At 40.1% G+C, this 27,648-nt stretch overlaps 1 protein-coding gene across 1 annotated transcript in view; it reads left to right on the forward strand.

The window, feature by feature from the left end:
* GPC6 (glypican 6) overlaps positions 1 to 27,648 on the forward strand; it is a 1,111,929-nt gene that overhangs the window by 995,987 nt on the left and 88,294 nt on the right. The window contains exons 5-6 of the mRNA XM_042979107.1: positions 6,846 to 6,976; positions 25,008 to 25,151. Of these exons, the coding sequence (XP_042835041.1) occupies positions 6,846 to 6,976; positions 25,008 to 25,151 (275 nt within the window). The remainder of the gene's footprint in view (positions 1 to 6,845; positions 6,977 to 25,007; positions 25,152 to 27,648) is intronic.

A 27,648-nucleotide genomic window follows, 5' to 3' on the forward strand; every position in this document is an offset into this window, starting at 1 on the left:
TGTCCTCATTCGTAACAGAAATGTCTGCGCTTACTTGAGCCAAACGCCTTGGCCTGAAGGTGTGGTGTTACCTGCAGCCTGGCTCCTCACCTTTGGATGAGCACCGGTTGAGCTGCTATGCAAGCCCCCTGTGCTCTTATGGAGTCGCCTTCTGTCTGTGTGCCTCGGAACCTCAGGCTGCAATACCAGTTATTTTTTTTAATGCTTACTTATTTATTTGGGGGGGGGGGGGGAGGAGCAGAGGGAGAATCTTAAGCAGGCTCCACACTCAGTGCAGAGCCCGATGTGGGGCTCGATCTCACAACCATGAGATCATGACCTGAGCTGAAATCAAGAGTCAGACACTTAACTGACTGAGCCACCCAGGTGCACTGATACCAGCAATTTTTAACTCATCTAAACTTAATCTCCATTTGGAAATGAAGGTTTTATATACTGTTTGAGCAAGACAACAGTCCTTTGTTTAAAGAGAGGGGCACCTGGGTGGCTCAGTCGGTCAGGCATCCGACTTGGGCTCGGTCATGATCCCACAGTTCGTGAGTTCAAGCCTCGCGTCAGGCTCTGTGCTGACAGCTCAGAGCCTGGAGCCTGCTTCGGATTCTGTGTCTCCCTCTCTCTCTGTCCTTCCCCTGCTCACACTGTTTCTCAAAAAAGGAATAAATATCAAAAAAATTTAAAAAAAAAAAAAAGAGAAACAAAACTTGGGTGACACAGGAGATATGTGCAGAAGGATTGGCTGATCATTAGCTGACATGCTAGTCCTGTCCCGGTTTAATTGGCAATAGATAACAGCTCAAGAACACAGTTAAAAATAATGTTCCAAATATTCCAAAATGTAAAAGGCACAGAGATAATTAAGACAGCGTAGGATGGCAGCCTCTGGAGGAAGTGATGGCCATGTTGTGGCTTAATTGATTGCAGAGGAACTTACGAACGACTGCCTTGGTGTCACAAAAGTAGTGGGAGGAGAGAGAGGCATGTCTTCCTTCAACCCCAAAGAAGAGGGAAGGTTCTTCTGACACCTGGAGAGCTTAACTAATGACCGCCTTGCCCAGACGGTGGGAGGCAAACCAGTCAAGCAGGGATGCTCTTGGCTGCTCGGCGGGCCATGCAGACCCTCTCACCACCTGAGGTCTGGGGCCCCCGGGAGAGTGGCCATTTACTCCCAGGCCTACGCATTGTCCCAGGACTGGATAGCTCTAGCTTTCCACTGCCACTTTCTCATTCTGTAATGTAGCTAAACTAGACTCCTAAATACAGGAGGTATAAGCATGACGCTTTGTAGTGGAAATGCAAAATACTCAGAAGAGTTTTCTGCAAAGCTTTCTCTTTTGTGGCCCTGGGGAATCCTGTCATGTATATTTAGAATGAAAAGGGGAACTGGGCACAGGGATGACTGTATCTTTTTTTTTTTTTTTTAATTTTTTTTTTAACGTTTTATTTATTTTTGAGACAGAGAGAGACAGAGCATGAACGGGGGAGGGGCAGAGAGAGAGGGAGACACAGAATCGGAAGCAGGCTCCAGGCTCTGAGCCATCAGGCCAGAGCCCGACGCGGGGCTCGAACTCACGGACCGCGAGATCGTGACCTGAGCTGAAGTCGGCCGCTTAACCGACTGAGCCACCCAGGCGCCCCAGGGATGACTGTATCTTAAGGAGACATGTGTTTTTGTTTTGTTTTTGTTTTTACTGAGATATAATTGACATGTAACATTGTATTGGCCAAGGTGTACCACATAATGATTACATACATATATATACACACACACATATATATATGATTACATGTGCGTGTGTATATATATGTATATATAGATAGATGATCACACAATAAGTCTATTTAACATCCGTCATGATACATAGTCACATATTTTTTTCTTGTGATGAGAACTTTTAAGATCTACTCTCTTAGCTGGGTGCCTGGGTGGCTCAGTTGGTTGAGCGTCTGACTTCATTCAGCTCAGGTCATGATTTCACCACTCATTGAGTTTGAGCCCCACATCAGGCTCTGTGCTGACAGCCCAGAGCCTGGAACCTGCTCGGGATTCTGTGTGTGTCTCTCTCTCTGCTCCTCCCCAACTCGTGCTCTGTCTCTCTGTGTGTGTGTGTCTCTCTCTCAAACATAAACTTTAAAAAAAAATGTTAAGATCTACTCTCTCAGCATCTTCCAATGTGCAAAACAATACTGTTCACTATAGTCATCATGCCTTACATTATTACATCCCCAGGACTTATTAACTGAAAGTTTATACCCTTTTACCTCTTTCACCTATTTGTCCCACCTCCTAATTCCTGCCTCTTGCAACCCAACCAGTCCATTCTCTGTATCTATGACTTCGTTTTTTGTAGACTCCACATATAACTGAGATCATACAGTATTTATCTTTCTCTCTCTGACTTATTTCACTTAACATAATGCCCTCTAGGTCCATCCAGGTTGTCACAAATGACAGAATTCCTTTCTTTCCCATGGCTGAATTATATATATATATATATATATATATATATATATATATATATATATAATCTTTATCCACTCACCTGTTGATGGACAGTTCCATTGTTTCCATGTGTTGGCCATTATAAGTAATACTTCAGTGAACATGGGGGTGCAAATATCTTCTCTAGTTGGTGATTTTATTTCCTAGAAATGAGATTGCTGGAGCATATGGTAGTCCTATTTTAAACTTTTTGAAGGAAACTCCATAGTATTTTCCACAGTGGCTGCACCAATTTATGTCCTCACCAACAGTGTAAAAGTGTTCCCTTTTCTCCACCTCTGTAGTTGATCAGCACAATAATAATTACTATTCTTTTTTATTATTATTATTTTGGTAAAAAACACATAACATAATATCTACTCTCTTAAATTTTTAGGTGTAAAATATAGTAGTGTTAACTGTATGCATATTACTACTCTTAATGATGATTCTGAGGTTTTGAGCCAATCTACATTGGCTTTTGAGTCTTCAAAGGAGAATTTAATTTACTTAGTAATTATATGTATATAATTAGTATATATTAGTTTATATATGTAATATATACTAACATATATATAAGGTATATAAACTAGTGTGTATATACGTGTGTATTTATATATGTATATTTACATACGTATATGCAAATATATATGTATATAATGTATATATGTATATATGTACATATATATACATATATACATGTGTGTGTATATATATATGTATAATTAGTAATAGCCTAAACCACATAACTTAAAGTAGCATATTTTAATTGCTGATCTAAAGTAAAAGAAAAATAGACACCCACCTACATCAAAAATGTATCATCTTAAATTAGCTCTTATAAAAAACTAAATGAGTTGCAATAAAGAATGGAAATATAGGGGCAACCAATTTGAGTGTAGGTGACCATTAGGTTATGTTTAATATACAGGATCATCAACTGGGCTGCCTTTTTCCAAGGCCACAAAGGCAAATGATCAGGAGTGGTTCACCCTGAGCATTTTTATCATGATTAGAGTCTAAAAAGAGGAGATAAGTTTGCAGACCCAGAAACCTAACAGGCATGCACTATGGCAGGAAAGGAACAGGGAACAAAAAGATGGAAGTCACCAGAGAGAAACAGCTCTACTTTATGATAGGACCCCATAATTTCAAACTGTCACACTAAAATAAGTCCTTAGCATCCAGTCTGAACACTGGTCCTTATTACCCAGAGCACAATGGCTCTCAGATTTTCAGGAGAGCCTACAGTATCACTGTCTCAAGTCAGCCCATTCATGTCAGGTGAATATACCTAGATAGACCGACCAGTACTCTTTGTATTATGATTTGTGCAGATACTTATGTAAAACACACAGTTAACGATCCCTTAACTGATCCCTTAAGGATCAGTTTCTTTCATTTCACGTTGTGAGTAACTCCATAGGGCCAATTCTTTTTCCTGTACAAGGATTCTTGCTTCTTCTAGCAGGATATACCCATCTAGAGAAACTTGGTCATTCGTCATAAAAAATCATCATCAAAAAACCTATTAGAAAGCTAAGGGTAAAGGGGATTTTTTTTTTTTTTTAAGAAAGAGAGAATGCACTTGAATGGAGGAGGGGCAGAGGGAAAGAGAGAGAAATCCCAAGCAGGGCTCAATCCCACAACCTTGGGATCATGACATGAGTCAAAATCCAGAGTCAGACACTTAACAGACTGAGCCACCAGGCGCCCCCAAAGGAGGTTATTTTTAATAAACATACAAAACAGATACAAAGACAGAAAAGAAATAGATCAGCTCTCAGACAACAGCCACCTTTTAAAACCTTGAAGGGAAAAACATCTTTAATATCAAAATACTACAACCCTACAATGTACATCCTCTGTCCACGCTGCCAGATAACTAGGGTCAGCAAGATGCAGAGAAATCACTACTTTTGTTACAAGATCTTGTCGTGATGTACACAGATAAGTCTGCAGTATCTAAGGGAAAAAAATCAGAAAATTTGTTGTTAGGGGATCTTTGTGAATCTATTCATACTCCAAATTTTCCTAAGGATACTATGGGACAGAGTGCCAGGAATGTGGCTGGAATAGAGAGCATTTATTCCCGGGGCATTACACGAGTTGTAGAGCAGACTCCATCCTGGGGGCTGGGGCGGAAAACCAATTGATACTGTTCAAGCTTATGTTGTTCACAAAACCTAGTCCTCTTTAGAAATGTAAATCTGTGCTTCCTAAAGAGTACTGTATCCTTCTTACAAGAATTCATCTCTCTTAAAAGGTTTCTCATCTGCCTAATTCATAACTATTTATAACCCTGAAAGAATTTTGATTGTTGGGCTTTGGTTGAGCATGGTTGGATATGAATAAAGATAAAATTTGGTCTCCTCACACTAATACCATAAAATAACTGTATAAACAGCATTTACCATTAATAATATATTATATTTAGAAAGCAGATTATATGATATATGTATGGTATATTTCTAGTTGCATGCTTAAAATATTTATGCACAGAGGAAAAAAAACAAGGCCTATACAAACTGTTCAGAGTGTTTTTCTGGGAAGTGGTATTATGAGTGTATTTCACTTTTTGTTGGTTTTTTTTCTATATTTTGTGTTTGATAATAAACATCTATTATTTTGAAAGAAGGAAATTGTTTTAAGATTGGCTCCCAAGAGCTTTCACAATTGAAAAACCCGAGATCCAAGACTGGAATCTGTATGTTAAAAGTCTAGGCTGTGTTGCCTAATATGGTAGCCAGCAGTCTCAAGCAAATTTTAAAATTATATTTAGGAGAACCTGGGTGGTTCAGTCACTTAAGCCTCCAATTTCGGCTCAGGTCACGATCTCACGGTTCATGAGTTCAAGCCCCGCGCTGGGCTCTGTGCTGACAGCTCAGAGCCTGGAGCCTGCTCAGGTTCTGTGTCTCCCTCTCTTTCTGCCCCTCCCCTGCTCGTGATCTGTCTCTCTCTCTCTCTCTCTCTCTCTCTCTCTCTCTTTCTCTCAAAAAGAAACATTTAAAAAATATGAAAATTGCATGTAAATTAATTAAAAGCCAACTAATTTATTAACAATTTAATTCTCCAGTTGCACTAGGCACATTTTAAGTTTCAACAGCCACATAGTCCTCATCACATAAAGTTCTATTCGACAGTCCTGGTGGAGGCAGGCTACCAAGCTGTGCCCTGAACGTTAAGACAAAAGCGAGCCAGTTTTCATGTGTCCATAGGAGTGGACATATGCCCTTCACCATAGACCCTGAGAGACTCTTCATCACCAGTCCCTTTTATACACCTCACTAGACTGAGGCCAGGTAAGCTCAGGGTTTTTTCCCATAGCCATTCAGCTAGTTAGTGACAGATGAAGGATGAGAACTCAGGACTACTAGCTCCTAACACATAGCTCCTGTCAACATGTCACTATTACCATCTTTTCCAGAAAACTAAAGCTTCCCAAACAATACTTCAGTTGAATTCAGCTCAATTTTGTTTCACAGACATTTTTGGATGCTTAAAATGTGATAGGCACCATAATAAGCCTTGAATATACAAAACCAAGTAAGAGATGTGTCTCTATCCCAAAGCATGCCTAAGTGCTAACCCAGAAGGGCGTCCGAAGTGGTGTGATAGTACAAATCAGGGACAGGTCTGTTCTTGGGAAATCTAGAAAGGTTTGAGTAGGGTCTGGACCTTTGTGCACCCAAATCCATGCATTAACACTTCTTCTTTAATATTCTCAATTTTCCCCATCCTCCAGGTGAAAAGAGGCTAGATTCCATTTTTTTGAAATCTACTTGATCCCTGACCTAATTTTGCTTTGTTTCTATTTTTGTTCTTTGGTTTAACTTCATGTGGAATACTAAGATACCTTCAACTCTTTCAATATGAACAAATTTTCTTATTTTTAAGCCTGGTTTTATACATGTAAAATAATTTTAAATATTCAAATGAAATTAAATAAAATACTGCTTTGGTATTTAGTCATCCACCCCATTTTTGGACTACATAAAAGCAAATAAAAATTTTGAATGAATGGGGAGCACCTGGGTGGCTTAGTCGGTTAAGCGTCTGGCTCTTGACTTCAGGTCAGGTCATGATCTCACAGTTCATGGGTTTGAGCCTCACATGGGGCTCTGTGCTGACAGTGGGGAGCCTGCTTGAGATTCTCTCTCATGCTCTCTCTCTCTCTGTCTTTCTGCTCCTCCCCTGTTCACTTGTGCACCCTCTCTCTCTCTGAAAATAATAAATAAACTTTAAAAATAAATTTTGAATGAATGATTATTTTTCAACCAGTTCTGTTGGAAATGTTTAAACACAGGCTAATGACTTGGAGCTCTGTGTTCTCCTATAAATAAATCATGTTCCTGTGTTTTAACAGATGCAATGCTCTTGGTGGCAGAGCGACTGGAAGGACCATTCAACATTGAGTCTGTCATGGACCCAATAGATGTCAAGATCTCTGAAGCCATTATGAACATGCAAGAAAACAGCATGCAGGTGTCTGCAAAGGTATTTGCATTAGTCATGTTTGTACTAATAAGGAAGGTGCAGGAATCGAAAAAAGAAGTAACTAGATGTGTCGACTGGGATTATGAATTCTAATACATCGTCAGAGAGCTTGTCCTGGTGAGCTACAAATTTGCTATTGCATTCAAAATGTCTACCAAAATGGCATTGAGAGGGGAAGCAATCTTTTATTCTCAGCTACTCAATCATGAAGTTTCAGAGAGTCCCAGGTATATTGACTAATCCCTCACATTTGTGAGCAATTTGGGGGGAATTTTCTTTTTAATATGTTTGAAATCTCTGCACACCGTCAGCCTGTTCTCTCTCTAGGAACTTCTAATTATATCTTCAGCTGTGCAAACCCAGCAAATGTTCTATATGTTCCGTCGTAAATAATTAAACATTTCATCTGACTTCCTGTTTTAAGACTATGGTGTAACCTTCATTAATGACTCTTTAGGGGAAAGTGCTCCTTTGTATGAAGTCAAGCACACGTTAAAAGAAGAAAAGCTCATTTTCATAAATCATATGAGACAGAGCTTCTGGGTTTGCAGCTGCAGAGACCCCAAATGCCAGGTGCCCAATTTTTATTTGTCTCTGCTCAGTTGAAGATAAGCAGAACCTGCATTACGCCAAATGAAGAAGTTTGCAAAGGGTCTCCAGCCTGTCCCTTCATCGCCCCTTTTCACCCACAATGACGACTACACAAAGCCCTTATGTGCTCTTTACTGGTCTCCCTGTCATTAAACACTAACCAAATCTATATCAGTCCTTTGAACCTGGTTGGTGACTGAGTGATTGCGTTTTAATTGAAAGTCGTTCACGGAAAAATAGGTCAGCCAAAGAGATGCATGCTTAGCTTTCTTCGATTTGTAAAATCCTTTGTGAGATTTCAAATATAATCAAGCAAGAAGGGGTGTGTGATGGGGAGAAATTGCAGGGCAGAAAGCCAGCCATGGAATCAGACTAGGTCTCCTTGGATGAGTCTGAATCAAGCCAGATTTGGGCTTTTCAGGGTGAGCTGGTAGCAAGCGGGGTAAGAAAACATCTGGCCTGGGTCCCTTTCTCTCTGTCCTTGAGAGAGGAACAAGCCAAAAGTTGTATAGGCCTAGATCTGGCTTTTAATGAGCTTTGGGGGAGCCTGTGTCAAGGAAGATGCTCCAAATCACCACTGCCTGTTGGGGAAATGGCACGTTCGGGGGTTCCGCAAAAAGCTATTTTCTTTCTTTCCTGGGGAAACAAATCGCAATCATTTATTCCTCTCAAATCTACTGCCCGGACGGGGACTCGTGTTGTTTTGAGAGGTCACTAGCTCAGCAGTGCTTAAGTACCAGAACCTGAGGTTGCTAATATTCAAAACAGCCCTGCAGGAGACGGCGTGAGTTGTACACTGACAGACGTGTCTGCAGTTTGAGACCATCACACTTCTTAGAAGGATTTGCACTGGAGCGTGTGCATTCGTGTTCAAGTTACTCTATTAAAAATTCTCGAAGAGGTCAGATGGACTCTCTCTCTTCCCAGAATGTGGATGAGACATTTTTGTTGAATTTGTCCAACTACATTATAATAGTAGGGCTGTTAATAAGGGATGTGCTTTTAAAAAGACATATTTCTTGGTAAGAAATGTCAAAATCAAGAGTAGAAATAATATAGGGCATGTAAGAGGACACTCACCTTAGAGGATACAGCATAGCGGGTCATAAAATAACTGTACAAAAAATGTCAAAGGGGCTAGAAAAGGTGTATCTGGTAGTCTTGACACAGGGCAAAGGGGAGGGAGTTAAGGAAGGGGAGAGAGGAGAGGTTCTGCAGGAAAAAAGGATGGGAGGCAGGCTACCATCTGGAAGAGGGTTTGAGGAAGGACCAAAGCCAGCCTCACACACAGGGGAGAGGTAACAGGTGGTTGGAACTTGGACACATTTAGCAGGAAACACCAATAGGATTTGCTGAAGAGGCGGATATGTTCCTAAAGAGGCTTTATTGCATCAAGGGAATGGAATTTGGAAATAGGTAGTTTCATTTTCCATATAAACCATATCCATGAAATTATGAATGAACTAAAGTCTGAAATCTACATTCTAGCTAAGAACTGGAGGGTTGTCTTTTTCCTATTTCAGAGGCCCCTCAGTCACCCTTGATAGACAGTGACAAGGAATGGAAATTCTAGATTTCCACACTTTCACCACAGTATTTGCATAACGAGACTTCCTTGCCTTCTGATAAGGTTTTGAGTGAAGCCAGAAGCTATTTCCTAATTGAGGGTAGGGGTGGGGGGTGGACAGACGTCCTGAGAGTTGTAAAGCTCACAAATTAAAATGACTTTTTACTCCAGGATATGATTGGCAACTTCTCCTTAGAAAATCATTGACCTTATTACACCAGTGGCTGATAGAAGTCATTCCAGAGCCTCTTTCAGAAAAGCAACAGTATTTATAACTGCTAGATCATATGTGTAGAATGCTTACTGCAAGGGACTGTACTGGGCTTTTATGGTTTATGTTATGCAGTATTTATAACAATGCTTATGATGAGATAGAACTCCCCCCCTATTTTCCAGATAAGGAAACCAAGGCATAGAAAGGTTAAGTAACTTATAAACCCCTCATGGTGCATGAGGGGTGCATAGAGGGTGGTCTGGTGGCAGAAGCCACTTTGCCAGATCACTGCGTTACAAGGAGGAGGGTGCCTCCAAAGCCAGTCTCACGTAAGGGCGGAGTTCAGCAAATCTGTGCTGCATAGACCAAATATTAAGAGAAAGTTCGGAGGCTTTCAGTAATACCTTCATGAGAAGCCGAGGAGACAGGGTGGCAAAGCCGGAAGGACTCCAGTTGTCCGTCTTTCTGTCCGATTCCCTTCATAACGTACCTTGCGCTTCCCACCATGCTGAATTCTCATGAAAAAGTTCTCTTGTCTAACCTCATCACTTACGGCTTCCATCCTTTTCTCAGGTTGTGATAGTACAAAGTATAAAAGACTACTGTTGTCTCCCTTTTGCTGTCTGAAGGTGGAGAGGAACACGCAGCAGTTTCAGATAGGAAATTTCCCTCTCTAATGGTTCTCCTCGTATCTGTAGGAGGGAACAGCTCATGTAGTGGGATTTACCGACCAATGAAAAGATCTGTTCTCACCATGTGTGCTTGTGCTCCAATCTTATCTTAGATCTGTTTTTACAGATATTATCAGATCCTTTTCCTCTCCTATTTAGCCCACAGCTAAACTGTTATCTGTAAGGGATACTGACATTCCTTTCAAAAAAATACATTGGCTAGGGGCGCCTGGCTGGCTCAATCAGAAGGGCATGCAACTCTGATCTCAGGGTCATGAGATTGAGCCCTACATTGGGTGTGGAGATCACCTAAATAAATAAATAAATAAACTTAAAAAAATACATTGGCTATATGAAGTTATATGATCCAGTTATAATAATTTGGGAATAGCATTATGGCACTTATTTCAAATTCTTGGTTTGTATATTCTTTGTATAATATCATATGTTATATAATATATTACATATATCATTACATGTGTATATATGTGTATATACACATTTAAGTGGTTTTTTTTTGAGAGAGAGAGAGACAGAGAGATAGAGAGTGAGCAGGGGAGGGGCAGAGAGAGAGAGGGAGACAGAATCCCAAGCAGGTTTCACGATGTCAGCACAGAGCCCAACGTGGGGCTCAAACTCATGAAACATAAGATCACAACCTGAGCCAAAATCAAGAGTCAGATGCGTAACTGACTGAGCCACCCAGGTGCCCCTGTATATACACAATTTTAAAGACTGGAGACAAACGCGTGTTAAAATTTGGTTGGTTCTTTTTGGGCGAATAATCACCTAGTAACAATGATAATCATCATTGCCACCATTAGTTGAACACCTATTATATTCATTCACCAAATACCCTATCATGTACCAAGCCTGAAGAATGTAGTAGAGGACAAAATAGATCCTCTGCCCTCATGTCAGTCTCTTTCTAGATGCTTTACGTATTTATTTCAAATCCTTGCTGCAATCTTGTAGAACATCTATTTCCTGATTTTATAGGTAAAGAGTGTTAAATTTACAGAAATTAAGTAGCCTGCCTAAAGTCACACAACTACCAAGTGGCGAGCTGGGATTACTACCGCAAATGGTCTGATCCAAAGAAAGAAGACTTTCCCAGTATGCCACTGTTTCCTCAGTAAGTGTCTTCCCACCTGGTCTAGACATAATTCAGCCCTGGAGGAAACAGCCTTCACACAAGAGGGCTATTGCCCAACACGTACCACAGGGAACCTTCCGATGAGAAACACATGCTGTTAGTTCTTCAAGCCCCAACCAACCAAGCTTGTCACATTCACCAATTTAACCATCTTCATCACAGACAGGAAAGCACCCTTATTATTCTACCGCTTCTGTTACCTACACAAATCAAAGAACTTTGCAGGTTTGTGGAAATTCCCCAAGGGAAGGGAGAGCAAACCTTGCTGAGTCCCTGTCTGTGAATTTCAGATGTGTTGATAGTCTCCTCCTAATCCTATCAGGGAAGGTGAAACTGATCTCACTCGATATAATTTAACTGCATTAGGAATAATTTCAAACCTAATCCAGGAAAAGATTGGTTTGTCAGATAGAATCTAAATTAAGAAGGGAGCCATTAAATTCCAATTGAAACCATCCATTCAATTAATACTTATTACAGACGAGGGTAGAACCCATTATGGAAGAGCAGGGTGGCCTTCAGGTACTTAATTTTCTCGAGACAACTCTTTCTGAATCTCCAGCACAAATGAAGATTTAAAAAAAACCTAAGAGGACAGAAAAGAGAATATAATAACATCTGCCTCTAGGTAGTGGGTCTTAGTTTCCTCATCTGTGAAATGAAGGGTTCTTTGAAATGTGCTTTTCCAGTTCTGCACAGTTTACAGTATTGTGAACATTATCTCTTTATCTCTTCACTACCGGTTAGAGTTTCCTTTCTGAGCATCCAGATATTTTTCTTGGGATCTTTTGTTTTTCAAAGCATTCAGACACCAATGATATCACATGTGGAAACTATCTTCTTTCGGATATGAAGACACTGTTTAGAATTTAGCTCAAATAAGTATATTTTTATTCCAGTGGTGTTTATATTTACTTTGAGCTTCTAGATTCTGTGTGCACTTCTTAAGGCAGTAAACATGATATTTCTCGTGTTGTGGTTATTTGCGTACTTACCTTCTCCTTCCAAGATTAAAAATTATTTGAAGACAGGAGTTACATCTTATTTGTTATTACATTCTTTAGAGAGTCATCCTATCGCATCATTGTATGCATGGAAACCACATTGTATTTTGCTGAGCTGAATTTGGAATGTGAAAGTATAATGCCACAGAGACTTCAACAATAAAGAATAGAAAACACCTTAAAATGTATTTGAAGTCAGTCTAGTGTTCTTTAAAATAGCATAAACGTGAAGGGGTACCTGGATGACTCCGTCAGTTAAGCGTCCAACTTCGGTTCAGGTCATGATCTCACGGTTTGGTGAGTTCAAGCCCCACGTCAGGCTCTGTGCTGACAGCTCAGAGCCTGGAGCCTGCTTCACACCCTGTGTCTCCCTCTCTCCCGGCCCCTCCCCTGCTCGCACTCTGTCTCTCTGTCTCTGTCTCTCTCTCTCTAAGAAGTAAACATTAAAAAAATTTTTAATTAAAAAATGAGGATGCTGGTAGTACCTATTCATAGACTTTTTTGAGAGTAAAATGATGTCATCCATGTACAATGCTTAACGCAGGATTTATCAAATTGAAACCACTTGTACAAGTTCAGTGTTTTAATTGCTGTTATTGAAAACATCTATGATGTGTAAATCCTAAAGAGCATTGATTGGGTCTGTGGTTTTGCCTCCTCCATGATGGCCTGTGAGCTTCTCTTTAACATCTCAGATTCGAAGAGCAGGAGGTGATATATACACCTACTCTGAAAGTCACCTGTGCTCGGTGTTATTTTCAATGGCAGTGAAGCACCTTGCAAGGGTCACATATTTTGGCATGGCCCGTGGCATGACATGGCACTGAAGAAATGTCTAACGAACAAAGCCTTCAGGAGGAAGGGGCTCGGGGAGAAGAGTGGGGTGGAGAGAGGCTGTCAGCAACTTACTCCCTACCTGGTGATTGCACCAGTGCCGATACAGCAAAAGGTTTTAGAAGAATGTCACTGGCCTTTGCCTAATATCACATTATTCTTACATTAAGGGAATAATTGGCCTGCTGCATTGACAAGTGGCTCAGTTCCTTCTGCCTGATTTCTGAGGAAAAAAGCAAATGGCAATACTATTTATTATAAAGTTCTATTTCTATTTCTTCTTCGGGTTTTTTTTTAAATGTTTATTTTTGAGAGAGAGAGAGAGAGAGAGAGAGCACGTACGCACAAGCAGGAGAGGGGCAGAGACAGAGGGAGATGCAGAATCCAAAGCAGGCTCCAGGCTCTGAGCTGTCAGCACAGAGCCTGGTGGAGGGCTCGAACTCACAAACCGTGAGATCATGACCTGAGCCAAAGTCAAAAGCTTAACCGACTGAGCCACCCAGGCACCCTGTTCAGTTTTGTTTTTAAAAGAAAAGAGGGGGGCGCCTGGGTGGCGCAGTCGGTTAAGCGTCCGACTTCAGCCAGGTCACGATCTCGCGGTCCGTGAGTTCGAGCCCCGCGTCAGGCTCTGGGCTGACGGCTCGGAGCCTGGAGCCTGTTTCCGATTCTGTGTCTCCCTCTCTCTCTGCCCCTCCCCCGTTCATGCTCTGTCTCTGTCCCAAAAAAAAAAGAAAGAAAGAAAGAAAGAAAGAAAGAAAGAAAGAAAGAAAAGAGGGAGTCCTCAGTGATGTCTCGATTCAGAATATTCAGAATAGTTTCTCTGGTTTTTCAAAATTTCAAAGTTTATATTCTGCCCGTCAGCTCTTACTTATAATATTTCACCAAGAAACAGTGACCTCCTTGAAACATCTTTTATTCTTTGATTTCTCTATTTCTACACAGAAAACTAGAATCTGTTCTATTCCTGTTTGTGACGTCACTGGATAAGAAAGCCAGATTTTTCAGATGCTACATACAAAGAAAAGAAAGGAAGGGGGAAAAAAGACACCTTTTCTTATGAAGTAAAATGAAGGTTCGAGAAAAATGCCTACAATGCATTAAAAGAAACGCATCCCAAGCAAACTAGTTTTAACTTTCCTTCCATGTACAGGGATTTAAAAAAAAAAAAAATTCCCTCCTTTTGATGATAAAGGGAAACTCCTGATTATCTCTAACCTTTGGAGATTTATCTTAAGATTTTCCTTCACTTTAACTTCAGGGCAAAAGATAAGAAGATTACCTTTAATGAAGCTTACTCAAGAATAGGTGACTGAAACTCAATTTGGTTTTTTAACATTCAGTGCGTTCTTAGAAACAGAGGAAGATACCCTCTCACTCGCCTGAAAGAAAGTCTTCTTCCAGCATCCTCCTTAGAAGGGAACTCCTTAGAACTTTGAGGAGAACTCCTTCCTTAGAATCAGGCTTTCCAGGGGCCACGGATGGTCGTGTTGAGGAATTCAGTAGACCCATTGTGACCCATATACAGTCATCCCCGGCTCTTAGTGTTGCCCCCTACCCAGGGATACACCGTCCTCCTGGCTTCAGAGAGTCAGTGCCCCAGCCATCCTACATGTATGCATAGGAAGGAGCTACCGCTGTGTGTTTACAGTAACTTGTTCTGCCACAAATGTTTGAATTATATGGCTTCCTATAAGTCTTTCTTCTAACATGTTTTGCAAGTCTCTTTCATTTCACCTCATTATTCCAGAATAGATCTTAAAACACCAGCCTAGATGCCTTACAAAGTGAGAATCAATCATTTCTTTATTAATACACGTGACCTGTTAGCTAGACGAAATGTCTTTAACATTTGGGGCGCATGGGGGTGGGTGAGAAAAAGAGCTCTTCTGCAGAAAAGTGAGACCTCCTCGGACACAGTGTTCTGACTTTGCTACAGGGACGGGAGTAATTTCACCCCAAATCTCTCCCAGCCCAGACTGCTCTCCGGATCATGCCTGTTTATCCAAGGGTCAGCCATACATCCCCACCTGCCACCCGCAATAGCGCTATCCAAAACTGTACTCGTGTCCTCCCAGAAAGCCTCCCTCCCCAGAGATGGTGCCCTCTGCTGCACCTCATCCTAGACAGAAACCCAGCTGACTCCTCAACTTCCCCTTCTCCCTCGCCATCACAGTCGGTCTATGATGGACCCCACTGATCAGTCATTCTAAATCTCTTTTGAATCCATCCACCGTGGCTCCCTTAATTTTATCATCTCCCATGTGGATTATAGCCTCCTAATTTATTCCCTGCCTTTGGTTTTGCCACGCTCTCATCTATTCTCCACAGTCACCGGATGGATTGCTAAAAATGCAGATGTGTTCACATTACTCCCCTGCTTACCAGCTTTCCATGGTTCTCAGGTGCCATTAGACTCAAGTCCAGACGTAGCCCAGCACAATGTTGTCCTTAGCCTGTCTCCCCAGGCCACCACTCACCACTGTCTCCACCTGGAATTATTGAAGCAAATGTTTATTGAGCATTTTTTATCTTCCGAGCACCATACTAGATGCTATGGAGGTGGTAGTGGATAAGACCAACCAAGTCTGAGTCCTACTGGACGTTTTAACATAGGAAGTAAGAGAACCTCTGTATGTGCCACACATACAAGGTGGCCCTGGCTTTGTTGTTCAGAAGAACCATCCTCTGTCACCTCCATGCTTTTGCACAAGCTGTCCTCTCATCCTGGAACATCCTGTCCTCTCCACCCCGAACACCAAATATGCACCATCTTCCAGTATTTCTGGCACATGCCAACTATTTCTTTACTTCCTGGGTAAGATTCAGTGATATACTGGCAAATGCTTGCACAACCAGCTCTCAATGCAGTAACCATGCAGTTAACCATGGAAATGCAGTTATTAACTATGCAGTTAGTTACTAACCATGTAGTGCTTGCCAATTTCTGTTGTGTAAATATTCCCACCATGGTGATTTCATGCTACCAACGTGATGTCACTGAACACAGAGTAGCTCACCACAAGGTAACATTTCCCCCCTTTACTGATACAATTGGCATAAATAACCTCAAAGGCATAAGTAATAGTAAGTAATTAGGAAGTAATGAGTTTTGAGTATATGTTACCTTTGTTTTCAATATAACGTATACAAATTTCTTTAAGTTTCTACAGTTTAGCTTTTAATAATCACTGTTTAATGACTGGCTTGCAGAATTCCTGAAAATTTAACGAGTGGTCTTGTGAGCCCATAAGAGCCAGTTCGAACACAGCACTGCTATTCTAGAAATCCTTTTCTGACCCTCCATTCTGGTTAGTTGCCCCTTGTGGGTGCCCCCATTGCATTTATCATGATGTAATTGTCCAGTTTCTTGTCGGAACCTTCATGAGAGCAGGGGCATGTCCGGGTGGCACCTATGTCTGGCCATAGTGACACTCAATGAATATTGTTTGTGTGATGGGTTGAATGGATGATACAGAGCCAGGCTGATGAAATCTACACATCTATGTAAATTCAGCAAAATGATCTTAAAACTCATAAACAAAGGGCATATAAAATAATCATTTAGCCAGGCCAAGAAGGTTAAGGTCTCTTCGTCTCCACTCTCAAAATACGCTTTGTTCAGTTCCTTGTATCATTTGAGAGAAAATGTTAAGGTGTTCTGCTCTTTAAGGAAGGCAAATGCTTCAAGGGAAAAAAATCATCTTCTCAAGCAAATGGAACGAATTTGCTTTTATTGAAGAAACAATTTTAAGATGTATGCAAAACATCTGACAGATATTCTGGAACCAAGCTGCATAAGCACTGGGAGTAAATTTTTAAAACCTTAAAACTGACATGGTAGCTGGCTTTTGAAAATTGAAGCCAGTGAAAAGCAGCCAAAGCTGAAACTGATGAGTTGACTTGATTCAATATAACCCGAAATTCTCTTCACGGAGTCCTGAGCCTGCCCAGGGACCCATGTGGAGTTTGCCAGACAACTTGGCCAAGGGATCATTGTAATCAGTCTTTAGGGGGAAAAAAGCATGAGTCAGGGAGCAAAGAAAAAGAGAGGAACAGAGAGGGGAAGGAAGAGAGAGAAGAGGGGTGGGTGAAAGAACACAAGAAAAGAGCAGATTGTTCTGAGACATTAGGATGAAAACATGTTTTCTTAAAAAGTCAATCCATAAAGAGAGCTGGCAAACTAATAAAACAAAAGAAAAAGAAAAAGCCTTGATATTTAAAATGTTTGTGTAATGAGCACAGTAATTTTATATATCAAAAGAAAGAAGTCATTATTAAAAGTTTTCGGTTTATATTCAGGAAAAGTCTTCGTGGGATATTAGCAGAATGCAAAAAACATTGTGACATTAGGCTCTAGGGTGTCAGTTTAATCTTGTTTCATGGTGATGATATGGCTTTTCTGGCTATGACTCTTAATAAACTGGGGTTTAAGAAAACATTTCAACTTATTCACATCTACTTACTAATGATATGTGGACAACTCCTGCACGCCCATTTCTATCTCCAGATTACACTTCTTTGAAAAAGGACCCCAACTCTGTGCTGACCCTAGACAGTCAAGGACAGGGAGACCCTTCAACTGCAGCCACGGGCAAGTGGCGATGCTCAGAAAGGGATGCTTTGCAAACAGCCTGATTTGCCTTCCACTTTGCTACAAGCAACAGCCATTGCTTGAGACGTGAGCCGTTTCCTCTAGAACCTGTGTCTCTTAGCTCACCCGCCATTAATCAGAGAGCCAAGCCTGACTATTATATACACAAGGTCTTACTCTCTAATTGGCTTTCCAAGCACAGTGGGTAACTGTTATCAAGAGATCAAGGAACAGGGTTTTTTTTGGTTTTATTTATCAGTTTAAACAAAGTTGTTGATTTGGTTTTGCTTTAAGTTGGCACGGTAAACGGAATAAGGGAAATATCAAATGAGTTTTTTACACAGACCCATGATTCATTGTTTTTCCTGAAGTCCAAAGAAAGAAATGTTAGGCTGATTCTGGAGAGATAATGATTCTTTGTGATAAAGTATATAAAATGCATAGCACAGGGTCTGGCCCATCATGGACATTCAGTAAGTGAAAGCTCTCTTTTCCTTTCCAGTCTTGTCTTACAGAAATCTGTCTGCTAATTGCCTTCCATAAATGTTTGCAAAAGGGTGAAATTATAACTAAAAATTTTATTTATCCATAAGCTTTCATTCCCAGGGTTTTTTGTTGTTGTTGTTGTTGTTGTTGTTGTTTGTTTGGTTTTGGTTTTTTTGTTTTTGTTTTTTTAAGAAAAGCATGTACTGTGGGGCTCCTGGGTGGCTCATTCATTTAAGCATCTGACTCTTGGTTTCAGCTTAGGTCATGATCTCACAGTTCATGGATTCAAGCCCCACAATGGGCTCTTCTCTGACAGTCTGAGGCCTGTTTGGGATTCTCTCTCTCCCTGTCTCTCTGCCCTTCCCCTGCTCATGCTCTCTCTTTCTCAAAATAAATAAACTAAAAAAAAAACAAAAAAACAAAACATACTGTGTGCTAGGAACTCTTGCAGATTCTGGGATTCAGCAATGAACAAAATATTTAAGATCCAATTCTTCATGAAAGATTACCCATGCATCACTCTGCATAATCCATAGATTTGATTTGTTATCCATTATTGTGCTATTTAATTGCTAAAATATTACTTCAATAATATACCTTTATATGCCTCATATTTTTAGTGTCTTTTCAAAGCATCATATCATTCTCTCTTCCCAGCAGCCATGAGAATGGGGGAGAATGTTACTCCAAGGTCATATAGGTTTAAGGAGAAAGTCTAGACTCTCGTTCATGGCCTTTCTCTTAGGCCACAGCTGTCTCTCATGAAAACAATGACCACACTTGGACAAAACATATGTAAAGCTCATGCAGATATGATAGCTTCTGTTTCCTTGGGAACAACTGGGATAGATTTGAATTCCCCAAGTGGTCATCTAACAAACAGTTCACTCATCAACACTGTAATTTAAATTAGAATCTCATAAGTAAATAAAACATTACTTACTCTCAAAATACCAAGTCCAAATAAATCTAGGTAGCATTAACTGCCACCCATATTAATATGAAAGATTAGAGTTCTGTTTGCAAATTTTCAGAACGATATATGGGAATAGCAACATCCCACCACAATAAGAACCCACTGAGCAGAAACTGAGAAGATAGAATTTTTTTAAAAACATAGGAGCCGAGACAGGATTGATCAGCAGCCACTGCTTATCAGGTCACCAGTAATGACTTTTGTGAATGTATAATCAACCTGCAGAAGACAAAGAGATATAGGTATAAAGCTACGGGTGCTTCTGGAAAAGTGCATACCATGTTGTTTTATTTTAAGGGAAATATGTTAAGACGCTGAGATGTCCTTAAGGGAAAACGGCTTATATTTTAAAACCTAAGACACGGCATTCAAACCTGTTATCACCACACCTTCCTCTCTTTCTCACCTCTCGGAAACAATAAAATGTCTCTTCTTTCAGAACTTTGTAGCTTTAACGTCAGCGTCTTTAATCTCAGAATGCCAGCATACTTCTGAGACATTATTTTAGTAATCTTCTTAAAAGAGAGAATTCATAAGGCAGATATGTTCCCCAAACCCACAGGTTTTTCAAGCCTGCTAAGCACGAAGGAAAATTCTGTTGTACATTTGTGGTACCTGTCTACACTGGGACTGCCAGCTACTTTTCCAAATTCCAGCAGTCCCCCCTTATCCATGGTTTTGCTTTCCATGGTTTCAGTTTTTCAGTTACCTGCACTCAAATGTGATCCCAAAGCAGATGACCTTCCTTCTGACCTACCTTCCTCTGTCAGAAGGCCACCACCAGTCTAACACCATATCACAGCGTCTGCGTCACTCATCCCACTTCATCTCTTGTAGGCATTTTATCCTCTCACCTCATCACAGGAAGAAGAGTGATACAGTAACAGTAAGATATTTTAAAAGGGGGGTTCCATGTTCACATAACTTTTATGATGGTCTTTTGTTATAATTGTTCAATTTTATCGTCTCTTATTGTTGTTTATCTCTTACTGTGCCTAATTTATAAATTAAACTTTATCATAAGTACATGTTACATATAGGGAAAAAAATGTATATATAAGATTTGATTCTATTTATGGTTTCAAGCATTCACTAGAGGTCTTGGAACATATCCCCCATGGACTGTATCTAATTATCTGTTACAGCATCCCTTGGAGGAAGACAGGCAGATGATACTGATTCTGTTTCTTCAAGGATTAAAGCTTATGATTTGTTCCACAATCAAATGTGGCTCACCTACAACTGTGCTCTCTAGAAACTTCTCTTCTGTTGTAAAGAAAAAACTGTTAGTGACTTAAAACAATATTTCTTCCCTTGAATTAAAGGTAGTGGGGGGGGAGGCACCTGGGTGGCTCAGTCAGTTAAGCATCTAACTCTTGATTTTGGCTCAGGTCACGATCTCACGGATTGTGAGATCAAACTCTGCACTCTTAGCTCAGAGCCTGCTTGGGATTCTCTTCCCTCCTTCTCTGCACCTCCCCCATGTTCTCTCTTTCTCTCAAAATAAATAAATAAACTGTGAAAAGAAAAAAAGGCAGCAAGGGGTGCATGCATTGTTGGCAGGAATGTAAGTTGGTGAAGCCTCTATAGACAATACCGAAGTTTCTTAAAAAATTAAAAGTAGAACTACCATGCAGTCCAAGAATTTCACTTCTGGACATTTATACAAAGAAAATAAAGACACCAATTTGAAAAAATATACATACCCTTATGTTCATCGCAGCACAATAGCTGAGATATGGAAGCAACCCAACTGTTCCTCAAGAATAGATATGAATAGATAAAGAAGTTGAGTAATGGAATATTACTCAGCCATTAAAAAGAATGAGATCTTGCATTGGCCACAACATGGATGGCCCCAGAGGGATTATGCTAAGTGAAATAAATCAGACAGAGAAAGACAAATACAACCATATTATTTCACTTATACCTGCAATCTAAAAAACCAAAGAAGACAAAACAGAGGCCGATAGAAAGAAGAAATACAGTTGCTAGAAGGGAGGAGAGTGTAATAGGGGAAGAGGCTTGAGATGTGCAGACTACCAGTTATAAAATAAATAAGTCACAGGGTTGTAAAAGACAGCACAGGGTATATAGTCAATAATATTGTAATAATTTTCTATAGTGACAGATGGTAACTAGAACTATTGAGGTGATCATTTTGTAATGTATAAAAATATCGATTCACTATGTTATATACCTGAAAGGAATATAACATTGTATGCAAATAAAATTCAACTTTAAAAACTTGTTTTATCTAAAAGGAAAAAGAAAAAAGAAAAAAACGTAGTGGAGGTGGAATAGCTTCACAAACACCTCTAAATAGATGCATCTAATCTAAGTGTTACATCTGAATCACTTCTCTGGGTTGGTTAGAACACCCTTCACGGCGTATCTTGGGGTGTGTTCCCTGGGACACCCATCTTGTGAGAATCTCCTGCGCCCTCTGAGGAGCCAGAGGCCAAATAATTTGGGGAACACTGCAAGTGACCTCCTCTCTTTTGATGAGTCAGAACACGCATTCACATGACAAAGTTCTACTATGTACCTAAGTACCTAATTTAACTTTGACACATGGAATTTACTGCATATGTAACAACTGTTAACAACCCTTGGAAGTGATGTTTTGTGGAAAACATTTAAGAAACATCAGCCCAGACATTTTATTCCCCTCGAATCTACTGACTCAAAAAACAAAACTTCTAGAAAGAAACCAATTGTAGAATAACATAATTAGCTAATTAATTGTCAAGCACTAACTTTTCCAAACACCGTCTTCTAGTTTCCTGCCTTATGTATTGCATTTTATCATCGCGGCCTATCTGTATGGTGAATAATAGTATTATTCCCGTCTGACAGAGTAGGAGACTCAAGTTCAGGGAGGACCCTGAATGTTGGCATGGCACTGGGCTGTCCTCAGCCCTACCTGCCACCTGGCTACATGCTTGCCCTCGGTGAGTGCAACAAGGTTTTAAATTTCGCCTTAGGCTGATGATCCAAATCTACACCTCCGCCCTGACCACTCCTCTGAATCGAATTCTCATGCAACCTAACCTCATTTAGCCTCTCACTTAACTGACTCACATTATTCTCCTCTTTCTTCCCTTATTCCAAATATAATATACTGGGGTACTCAGACCACCATGTAAAAGGCTTATTGGTCCTTTATAATGACGTAGCCTTGGGGCCTCGTGAGCCACACAGCTTTGTCTAACTAGACCGCTGCTATCGCAAGCTCAGAAAATTGTCTGAGACGGTGCAAATGTCCCGCACAAGACCTCCTTTTGTCAACCATCCCACGAACCCCATGTTTGAGAAACATGTTGTCTCACTAACAGGTTGCATGGATCAGAAACAGAATCACTGATTTTCACCTTATTGCTCATCTCAGTAACATGACGGATATATGTTGTTTAAGATATAGTCGCTGCATTGAGAATCAGGCAGGGGATTTTAATCAATCCCGAGCAATGACAGGGTGAATGGGTGCTCTGGTCTCCTTTGCAACTGTTCCTTTCCGGTTTCTTGAAATTCCGAAAACCGGCCCTTGACCCCTGGGCATGGCCCCTCTACCTGGAAGGGTCTCTTTATGGCATTTCCTTTTTTCCTAAGGGTAAAATAGAATCTGTGTTGAAGGACCTTCAAGATTCATATCGTGACATATTGCAATGGATTTTTCTGTAGGACTCCAGCTGATGACGGGGTGAGATGTGGCTTCTGTCATAATTACAAGTCAGTGTTTTCTTCAGTTTGGGTCATAGTCTCAGCAATTTCTGCACTGAAGCCACCTTAAAAATATAAATAGCAAAAAGCTACTGGGCTATGTTGACTTACTCATGTTCTGTGATTATAATTAACACTCTCAAAAAAAAAAAATCAAACAAGTGGTAAGGTTTTCTGTTATGATGAAATATCTCCCCTGGGGCCCTAATATACTGTCAGGGCATTTCTTGCTCCTTTGATTTAATTTAAACCAGTGAGACAGATTTTTCCCAAAGGGCAAATTAAGAAGGCCTGTTAACTCTTTCAGTGCCCTGCTTCAAGAAATTCCAGCAAGGCCATTAGCGTTGTTTTGCCCTAGGCTTTACACTTTCTAAAAGTCAGCTGTCATATTCAAAGGGATCCAGAATAGCACACTCAACAAAACCCTGGAGCTTTGGAAATGTTAATACCCTCCATCAGCAATGACCTTGCCACTGGGAAGTGATTGAGGCACTAGGGAGAAAAGGGCCCACTATCTTTATCACATGAGTTTACACCATCAACTTCAGAAATTGTGTGAGAGAAGAATAATCAAGTGTGTTAAGACCAATCTCGAAGAATGGCAAGACAAAGTGCGTCCACTCTGCAAAATGCTGAGCCGAAGGAGAACTTTTGAATACAACAGAAGAGAAATTAGCTGTAGTGGTGGAACTGAATGAATTGTGTCTGGAGATGGGATTTGTCATTGGGAGTGGCACTGGAGAGCTGCGTGCTTCAGTAGAAGCCCGTAGTATGCTTGATGAAAAATGCTTATTTTAGAGTTAACGCAGAATCAAGTAACAAAACCGAAAGGAATACATTCTAAACATACACAGGCAGGTTAAGAATTAGCTGACGTAGAGATAGTCCCAGAAAGCTGGCCCAAATAAGTATCTAGAAGTAGAATCACCTCCTGTGTAAAAATGGTAGAAAAGTGAAGGTAAACTTCATCAGAACTTCCTGAAAATGTTGCTATAGTTTCTGTAATTCTAGTAAAGGGATCATCTGATAACCAGCAGATAGTACCAAGCTTCTAAAAACAGCCAAAAAGAAGCGTCCTCACCCCACTGTGAGTGAAATCACTGTGGGAAAGAGCCGGCTGCTCGGTCCCTAAGATCATTACAATGAAATGTTTGATTTCCCACAGCAAACCTAATTGTGACATGAACAGCTGTCAACAACAAAATTAGAGAGAACTATCATTACAGGGATTTCACCACATGGGCTTGTCCTATTTCCACACCATTGCTCCAGAGAGAGTTTTCAAAGAACTCTTCCAGTAGAGGTTTTCATTATTCAGAGGGGAGTCACTCAACGTTATTTGGCCTTATATGCTCTACAGGAAATACACTTGTCACCATAACAGGAATCCCAAACGGATATTTACTGAATGCCAAATGCAAGTACGTGAAAATGTCTCGGACGCAATTCATTCAATCCTGAAACCATCCTGTGATGTAACGATTATAATTCCTTTTTTTTAAATACGGTCAGTGATTGTTATTTGTGGTATTTATGTTTCAGAAAGTTGCTACAAATATTGAATTAGCAAATACTGAACTGATGGAGACACAGGGCTAGGCACCTGCAGGCTTTTAGTCACCTTTTGGTCAACCAACCAATACATAACCTTATTTAAGTTTATATTTATTTATACTATAACTCCTGCCTGAACAAAGTTTATCTAATACACATACTTTCTCCATATGGCACGTCACAGCCCCTTGTGCTCAGGAACACTAAACCCTAAGCTTGGGGGCATTTTAAACAGGGAAGTTGCCAAGTAAAAGCACAAAAATGTGAAAAACGTGGCACTAAATAGGCCACAGAAACGACACTTGTTTTCAGCATGAGAGCTCAGCCGAGAAGGCAGAGTGTCACCTTCTTCGGCCTCATCTGGGTACATGCATATAGGGCCACTCCGCCCATGTCTGCAGAAGCACATGACTATTGATTTTGGACTTACACAGTAATTTTGCGAGTAGGCGAATTCACAAATAGAAAATCGGTAAATAATGAGGATTGACTGTGTATATTGAAAATAAGAGTCAGGCCACCCCATATCTGTCTAGTCAATTCTTTCTGTTGTATGAGTGGTTGTAGTTGTTTAAGTTTAGAGATACATTGCATGCTTCTACACCAAGATCTTAGAAAGAATCTCATTGTGTAACTTTCTTGACCTTTCCAATGGTTCTTCCAGGTCTTTCAGGGATGTGGCCAACCCAAACCTGCTCCAGCCCTCAGATCTGCTCGCTCGGCTCCTGAAAATTTTAATACAAGGTTCAGACCTTACAATCCCGAGGAGAGGCCAACGACTGCTGCAGGCACAAGCTTGGACCGGCTGGTGAGTTCTCTGGGATTGATGGCCATGGTGGGCACTTCCTGTTACCAGGGTTATTCTTCAGAAGACGTGATGGGACTCTGAAAAAGTTGGTTGTAAAAATCATCTCATTCTTGTATCTGCTCCTGGTCTTAATTAGAATATTGAAAAATAATGAGATCTTCCCTTTAGGTCATGAATTAGATTATTTAAGGCATCTTATCACTATTAATCCACTCATGCAGTGGCCAAATTTTCAACTTCATATTTCTTCTGCAATATTAATCTGAAGACTAAGTTACTATATCTTCCAGAGATATAATTACAATAGCGCATTTCTTATTCCTCTGCTTCTGTTATTTATTCAGTTATGAAACAGTGTGATTTTACTATGCATTCTCGTGTATAAAGTTTTCTGTTTGAAAGACCTTGCCAAGAGACCCCGAGTCAATGTTACTACCATTTTCTCTTTATTGTGTCTTTAAAAAGTTGGAATCCTTAGAAATAGTCACTCTTTGATCCACTTAAATGTGTGTCAGGGGACCGAAAGATATCTACCAGCAAAGCAATTTACTTGGAGAATACAACCATGAGCATAGTAAACACAATTTTTAATGTGTTTTAAAAATCAAGTTTTGTTGTAAAAAATTAAAAGCTCATAATTTCAAAGAAATCCCCCCAGTTATTTTCAATGTAATTTATAGCACCATGAACAATTTATATACCTGTAATTTTTAGTGTTGTTAATGTTATTTTGCCAATTATCTTGATGTAAAACTAACAGATAAAAACCCTAAGGTCATAAAATACTTGAACCACATCTGATTATGTCATATAAACTCAGATCTCAAGGGATTTCTGGTTATGAAAATACTTTTATTAGTCACTGTTAGAAATTACTTTATCATTTTAGTTAATATCCTTCTACAGTGTAGAACTCCTAAGATTAAATTGGTTGAGTTTGGCCTCCAAGTAAATGCATCTCAGCATCTCTGTCTATAAAAATCATATGTACTTACAACATAAAGCCCTAGTCACAAAGCGCCAAAGTGACAGGGCAAGTGAAGTGAGTAGCCACTGAATTACGTTATAAATTTATTACTGTTTGTTAGCAAATAAAACCCCTCTTAAAATTACTCACCTTTCTTCTTTTAAACAACCAGTTAGATTCCCCTGAACAACTAGCCAATTGTTTTAAAGACATGATGGTTACCGTTAGATTCCATTTTCGAGTTTTCACGTTACAAACTTCCGTATGTTAGGATCCTTTTAACCAAAGCACAAATGGTGAGTACGGATTTGAATTCTCTTTCTTTTTTTTTCTTTTTTTTTTTTCCCATTTTAGTTGGCTCTGACTTAGTTATTGGAGTAATTCAAGCTTTTTGGAATTTTCACAAACTCTCATTTAAGAACTGGGGCACAGGGCAAGATGAGTAAGTTCTAGCGATCTACTGCACAACATCGCACCCACAGATAACAATTCTGTGTTGTGCACTTAAAAATCTGTTAAGAGGGTACCTCTCACGTTAAGTGTTCTTAGCACAATAAGGTAAAATTTAAAAACAATTTGGGAACATTATGCACTTAGTTAAATTTGCATTGAATTTGATCCATACAATGATATCTATGACTACTAAGTAACGTTTTTCCCGTTGAAACAGAAGCACAGTTTTCTCTCCTCTCCAGGAGAAATAAACACACACAAAACAAACACACACTCAAACAGGGGAAGTAGAGCAAGAAAAACATTTTTCTCGAGACAGCAGTATGTGTGCAATGTAGTACAGCCTAAATAAAGCGTCCGTGCCTTGCGACGTTCACATGATGTTTCACATCTGATAGAAAATAAAACTGGAATTTGAACCCTTTATAAAGGAAATTGATGATCATCAAAATGCCCCAAATGTAAAGGTCTTAAAGAGTATTGGCAAATAGCAAGCTATTTCATGCACCTCCCAAAAATGTATTTCAATCAATTTTTTTCTGAAAAGAACTCATAATGGTTAATTGTATGAACATGAGTAAAAACCAAGGACCAGACAGACTGCATAAGGACCAAATTCAGTGCATAGGAATTCAAATCAATAAATCGGTTTTATTCTAAAATGTTCTCTGACAGCACATGCTTAGCTCCTCATAGGTGTGACTTTAGGCTCTGTAAGGGAGAATGGCAGGTTTATAAATGTTTTATTGAGTTAAATTCCCAAATTCTAAGAATTAACAATTTGTAATTCACAGCCAGCCATTAACCAACCTGGAGCTACATCCCAGTCCCTGAGGGCAAGGGGCTGTTTGCACATCAAAAGGAACTATACAGGGTTATTCTTGAGAAATACAAAGGAGGCCCAAAGCTAACATCAGAACTTTCCTTTGCAGCCCTTGGCGCCCCCAAGGCTTTCTTCCCTTTGAGGGTTCAGTGTATTTCTGAATAGTGGGTAGGTAAACCGGTTACCTTAGACGGACTGGTTGTGTGACAACTTATATGTCAACAGTCAGACAAAATCTTCTCCAAGATACAAGC

Source organism: Panthera tigris, chromosome A1 (assembly GCF_018350195.1).
Source record: "Panthera tigris isolate Pti1 chromosome A1, P.tigris_Pti1_mat1.1, whole genome shotgun sequence".
Lineage (NCBI taxonomy): Eukaryota > Metazoa > Chordata > Mammalia > Carnivora > Felidae > Panthera > Panthera tigris.